The sequence below is a fragment of the Nicotiana attenuata genome, chromosome 1 (genome assembly GCF_001879085.1).
Source record: "Nicotiana attenuata strain UT chromosome 1, NIATTr2, whole genome shotgun sequence".
Classification (NCBI taxonomy): Eukaryota; Viridiplantae; Streptophyta; class Magnoliopsida; order Solanales; family Solanaceae; genus Nicotiana; species Nicotiana attenuata.
In genome coordinates, this window is record NC_031989.1 from 88856607 (window position 1) to 88862429 (window position 5823).

At 39.2% G+C, this 5823-nt stretch overlaps 1 protein-coding gene across 4 annotated transcripts; it reads right to left on the bottom strand.

Annotated features, from left to right (window-relative positions):
• LOC109241661 (random slug protein 5-like) lies at nucleotides 350–2346 on the bottom strand. 4 transcript variants are annotated; one of them, XR_002070269.1, is made up of 4 exons: nucleotides 1779–2000; nucleotides 1409–1585; nucleotides 1149–1240; nucleotides 350–927 (listed from the first exon to the last, which is right to left on the bottom strand). XR_002070269.1 is itself a non-coding variant. In XM_019408434.1 (4 exons), the coding sequence occupies exons 2-4, from the start codon at nucleotides 1839–1841 to the stop codon at nucleotides 622–624; spliced, it is 546 nt and encodes a 181-aa protein (XP_019263979.1). In that variant the 5' UTR covers nucleotides 1842–1846; nucleotides 2023–2346; the 3' UTR covers nucleotides 350–621. The 4 variants fall into 4 exon arrangements, 3 of the variants coding, with proteins under 3 accessions (XP_019263979.1, XP_019263973.1, XP_019263967.1); XM_019408434.1 differs by lacking the exon at nucleotides 1149–1240 and adding an exon at nucleotides 2023–2346 and having other exon boundaries at nucleotides 1779–1846; XM_019408428.1 differs by lacking the exon at nucleotides 1149–1240 and adding an exon at nucleotides 2023–2346 and having other exon boundaries at nucleotides 1779–1850.

Here is a 5823-nt window from a genome sequence, read left to right on the forward strand (position 1 = left end):
TAAAATCTGTAAAAAATCTATTTTTAGAGCACCATAATTTAGAGCTATATAAAAACTATAGCCAAAATAATAAATTTCAAGCTATGTAGCTTTTGTAGTAACTTTTTAGATGCCTTGACTATTTATTTTAATTTTATAAATCTTTATTTTCAGGTCAAATTCAAAAATAAAAAGAATAACTAAAACTTTATTATTTTTCGCCAAATAAAAAAAATTAGCCTCAATAATGTAGTTCTATCCAAGTTTTATTATAAATTTTATTCAGAAAGAATTATCTAAAAATGTAAAAATATATTTTATTTTACAAAAAATGCCACATAGAAAGAAAAATTCACATGACAGGCGAGTGCATGCCACTTTCCTGGGATCAGATCATCCAAGGGGGTAACAACTATCGAATTCAATAACCAAGTATAGAGGGGTAATTAAGACCATAGATAGTTCAAGAATGTAACCAATAATGCGTGCCAAGTTTAGGGGTGTTTTAAGGTATTTTGCCATTAATTATGGAAGAACTGAATTAAAAATAGGGATTGCCTTTTAAAGCATTGACGATGCACAACATAATACACTATTTAAGCCTTACACTGGTAGTTGCTATTATAGACAACTGAACTCTGGTTAGCTTGCAGCTGATGCAACACTCACTGGCACAGGCGTTACTTGTGCTGCTTTGGAGCGTCCACTACCATTTGTATGGGACGGCAAATCGTCAAAGCCCCAAAATTTAGCAGTTTTAACATCTTCTTTAGCCATCAATTTTGAAAATTCTTCATGATCGTAATTCAATGTAGCTTTCCCCCCAAATTCTCTTGGAAGGTTCTCAGCATCGAAAAATATCTTCATCAACTCCGTGCTCTCTTTGTTATTCGGATACACAAACTTTATCTTCGCAAATGTTTTTGCATCAATAAAATATTTTACTACCTGCAGAAGAATGAATAAATTGTATTGACTTGTCAAAAAAATGGTAGGTTAAGGATAGCATTCTCCAACAGATAGACTAGATGACGAACGTTACCTTCTGGAGATGATGTATTCTATCTATTATCGATTAAGCAGAGCAATGAGAATTGAGAATATTAACCATTTGATATCAGATATAGAATGGATTTTATTTAAAGGTAAGATATCAAAGAGTAATTAACCTGTTTCCGAGGTCGCATTATAAGTACGGGTCCGCCTAATCGGTCACAGAAATTGGCTTTGGACACTTTGCCAGTTTCACCTTCATGTGCTACTTCATGCGGATAAAGTGCGACATCGCCATTTCAGAATCATATTCCAAGATTATACCAAGTGACAGAAGCTAAGTTGACGACAAAAAAAAAAACGAAGTTGCTCTAGTAGTAATACTTAGTGCAGCCATAATCAAAACCCTTTGGGGTTCAATACAGACAAGACTTACCCAACGAATTTCTTCTGGTTTATAGGTAGATCTCCACTTGAGAGTGTCTTCAAGCATTTTCTTTGCCTTGTCAAGTTTCCAGTTTCGTGCTTCTAAGTATCGCCTCAGACACGGATCGGTGCAGAATTGTAAGCTACGTCCACATAGAGGTCCAAGAGCAGCCCTTAACTCGCTAACCTGTTTCGACTAAGAAAATTAGTTCCTGATCTACAATTCCAGAGTGCTAACTACGTTAGTTTAACTTGTAAAGGTTCTATCTTTATAATACTATGTCGTAAAGGTTAATTTGAAGAATACTTGAAAGTAAACAAGCGAGAAAAAGAAATCACAAACAAGCAAGATTGCATTTTTTCTGAGATTTGCCTGTTACCTTTGTATCACGGCTAGCAGAATCATTTGCCTGACTCGTGGGGCAAAGCTTTCTCCGAAACATGGTTCCTGACTAATAAGTAAATGAGTTATACGTAAGCTCTGAATTCCTGCTTCATCGTTATTAAGAAAAATTTAAGAGTAGTAAATCAAGAGTAACCTCAAATATGTCAACTTTCCACATTTTATTTTTGGATAGGTTCCAAAGGGATTTGGCAAAAACAAGAAGAAATAGGAATAGTTACCTTTCTTGAAATGGAGCTAGAAATTAGGTGTAGAAAGTTTTGCACTTGAAAGCTTTCCTGAAAGCGAGAAAGGCAGAGAGGGGAATACTTGCGATTCGCCTTCTTTCTATGCAGAAAATAGCAATTAATTCTTGAACTAACATAACGTAATAAATGGGAGAGACAAAAGCACGTATAGTTCTAGGGAAATCACGCAGAGTTGGTGATCTTTCATTTTACTAACTTTATTAAAGAGGGAAACGGCCGGACATTGGAATTTTGGCACGCTTGGAGTCTTCTCTTTTGGATGGATCTAACAAATACTTTGAAGAAAAACCAACTGAACTGCTGATTAAGAATTGTTGGAAATTTCAACTAAAATTTTAGTAGTTATTTTTCCTACACCTTGCCGTTATAGGACGGCTCAGATAGTTCCTATGATATAGGTAGCATTTAAAAGCTTCCAAATTTTGTTAAAGATCAAATCTTAGGTGTTACGTGCATATTTGCCTTCGGCTATTCTTTTAGATCATTCATGTACTAACTAACATTGAACAACATGACCATAAATTACCTACTTAATTCTATACTGTATACACGGACCATTAGTATTAGATTCAGTATTGGTTAGAAATTTCTGCCAAAGAAAAAAAGCAATAAATAAGTATGTCTATGGTAATTTCAAGAGGAGTATGATGGCTGCATGTCGTCATTATAAGACCTCTAGAGAAGCCAGCAAGAATCTGTCAAGAAACAACAACAACGACGACCCAGTAAAATCTCGGGGAGGGTAGTGTGTACGCAGACCTTACCCCTACCCCAAAGGAGTAGAGCTCGGCTCAAGAAGACAAAAGGAGGCGGTATCAGTACCACCATAGAAGTCATAGGAAAAATAGCAACAACATGAAAACCAGAAGATAGATGCAAAGCAGAAACGATTGCCAGTAAATAGACCCAGCACTATGAGAAACGAAAGAGTAGTAAGACACAACATTGCCACTAGCTATCTTAGACAAAACCCTACTAGACTAGTCTGACAAAGGTAAGAAGTAAGGACAACTCAACTACCTCCTAACCTAAAACCCTAATACTCGACCTCCACAGCTTCCTATCAAGGGCCATGTACTCGAAAATCTGAAGCCTCGCCATGTCCTGCTTGATCACCTCTCCCCAATATTTCTTAGGCCACCCTCTACCCCTTCTCGTGCCCTCCACAGCCAGCCGCTCACACCTCCTTACCGGAGCATCTGGGCTTCTCCTCTGTACATGCCCGAACCATCTGAGCATCGCTTCCCGCATCTTGTCATCAATGGGAGCCACGTGCATCTTCTCCCGAATATCATCATTCCTAATCTTATCCATCCTAGTGTGCCTGCACATCCACCTCAACATCCGCATTTCTGCTACTTTCATCTTTTGGATATGAGAGTTCTTAACAGGCCAACACTCAGCCACATACATCATGGCCGGTCTAACCACCACTTTATAGAACTTACCTTTGAGTATCAGTGGTACTCTCTTGTCACACAGGACACTAGATGCTAACCTCCACTTCATCCATCCCATCCCAATACTGTGTGTGACATCCTCGTTGATCTCCTTTCCCCCCTGGATAACCGACCCAAGGTACTTGAAGCTGCCTCTACTTGGGATGACCTGTGATTCAAGCCTCACATCCACGCCCACTTCCCTCGGCACAGCGCTGAACTTACACTCCAGGTATTCCGCCTTCATCCTGCTCAGCTTGAAACCCTTAGAATCAGGAGTCTGTCTCCAAACCTCCAGCCTATCGTTAACATCGGCTCGCGACTCATCAATCAGAACTATGTCATCAGCGAGTAGCATAAACCATGGCACCTTCCCTTGATTATGGTGTGTTAACGCATCCATCACCAGGGCAAATAAGAACGGACTGAAAGCAGAACCTTGGTGTAACCCCATAACAATCGGAAAATGCTCAAAGTCGCCTCCAACTGTCCTAACCCGAGTCTTAGCCCCATCATACATGTCCTTAATCGCCCTAATGTAGGCAACGGACACACCTTTTGTCTCCAAGCATCTCCAGAGAACTTCTCTAGGAACCTTGTCATACGCTTTCTCTAGGTCAATAAACACCATGTACAGATCCTTCTTCCTCTCCATGTACTGCTCCACCAACCTCCTAACAAGGTGTATAACTTCCGTAGTAGAACGACCCGGCATGAACCCGAACTGGTTGTCAGATACATATACCGTCATCCTCATCCTCGCTTCATCCACCCTCTCCCAAAATTTCATGGTATGACTCAGTAATTTGATACCCCTATAATTGTTACAACTCTGGATATCACCTTTGTTCTTATACAACGGAACCACGGTACTCCACCTCCACTCACTCGGCATCCTCCTCGCCTTAAAAATAACATTAAACAATCCAGTCAGCCACTCCAAACCTGCTCTCTCCACACAGTTCCAAAATTCCACCGAAATTTCATCCCGCCCGGTCGCTCTGCCCCTACTCATCTTACGCATAGCTCCCACGACCTCCTCAACCTTGATGTGCCTGCAGTACCCAAGGTCACGGTGACTCTCGGAATGCTCCAGTTCACCTAGCATAATATCCCGATCCCCTTCTTCATTCAGAAGTTTATGAAAGTAATAGCCCGTTTGGCCAAGCTGCAAAAATCAGCTTATTTTGAGAAGTGCTTTTTTCAAAAGTGTTTTTCTCAAAAATACTTTTGGTGAGAAACAGTTTGTGTTTGGCTAATTAGTTTGAAAAGTATTTCTGAGCAGCAATTAGTGTTTGGCCAAGCTTTAAAAAACTGCTTCTAAATGTATTTTTCTCAAAAGAGCTTCTCAAAAAAGTGCTTTTGGAGAGAAGCTACTTTGTCCTGCTCCTCCAACACTGCTTCTGCTTCTCCTCAAAAGCACTTTTTTTCCTTCCAAAAGCTTGGCCAAACACCTCAATTGTTGGCCAAAAGTTCTTTTGGCAACAAAAAAAAACACTTTTCGCCAAAAAAAAAGCTTGGCCAAACAAGCTATAAGTCTGACATCTGCTCCTAATCTGGGCATCTTCCATCAATACTCTACCATCGTCGTCCTTGATGCATCTCACTTGGTCAAAATCCCGAGCCTTCCTCTCTCTCGTCTTGGCCAGCCGGAATAACTTCTTCTCTCCGCCTTTTTCCCCCAGTTCCTTGTACATACGTCCATAAGCCGCAGTCTTAGCCTGTCAAGAAAATACATAAAAAAAAAAAAAATATGTTGATTTTGAGCTATTCCCTGTCAAATTCCAATTCTCTGTTCCACCGTAATGACAATACTGATTGTACATTCACCCATTCTATCGATATCCTCCTTAACGAGCAACCGCCAAACACACCTTTCTCTTCATTAATTCTCATAGTCATATTATTTGGTGTAACATCCGATGTAGATAAATTTTACCATTTGTATATCACTTGTATTGAAGCAATATGATCGCCCCTTCTGAATTTGGAAAGTTTAACCACTAGATACTCCTAGGAGTGATCTCTTGAAAAACAAAATATACAGCCAACGATCAGAATAAATCGTGCCGATCTCAACTAGAAAAATAATACAATACTGATGCTGTTGAATAGACAAGTCTTAATTGAAAGGAAAACTGTCAAAATGTACTAACTTACTCCCTCAGCTTCAATTTATATGCACACCTTTCTTATAATTCATACAAAAAAGGATGACACACGCTTCTATATTCGAAAAGAAATTAACTTTAAATTTAAAATTTTATTCATGATAAACGAAATAAAAAACTTTTATAACTACATAAATGTTATAGCCCAAACAAAGATATCACCC

Excerpts from the sequence above, each read along its gene's own strand:
- LOC109241661 (XM_019408434.1), bottom strand. The coding sequence starts at position 1,841 with ATGTTTCGGAGAAAGCTTTGCCCCACGAGTCAGGCAAATGATTCTGCT. Across the intron at positions 1,586-1,778 it reads CTGCTAGCCGTGATACAAAG|GTTAGCGAGTTAAGGGCTGC; the intron begins GTAACAGGCAAA and ends TAGTCGAAACAG. Across the intron at positions 928-1,408 it reads AACCAGAAGAAATTCGTTGG|GTAGTAAAATATTTTATTGA; the intron begins GTAAGTCTTGTC and ends ATTCTTCTGCAG.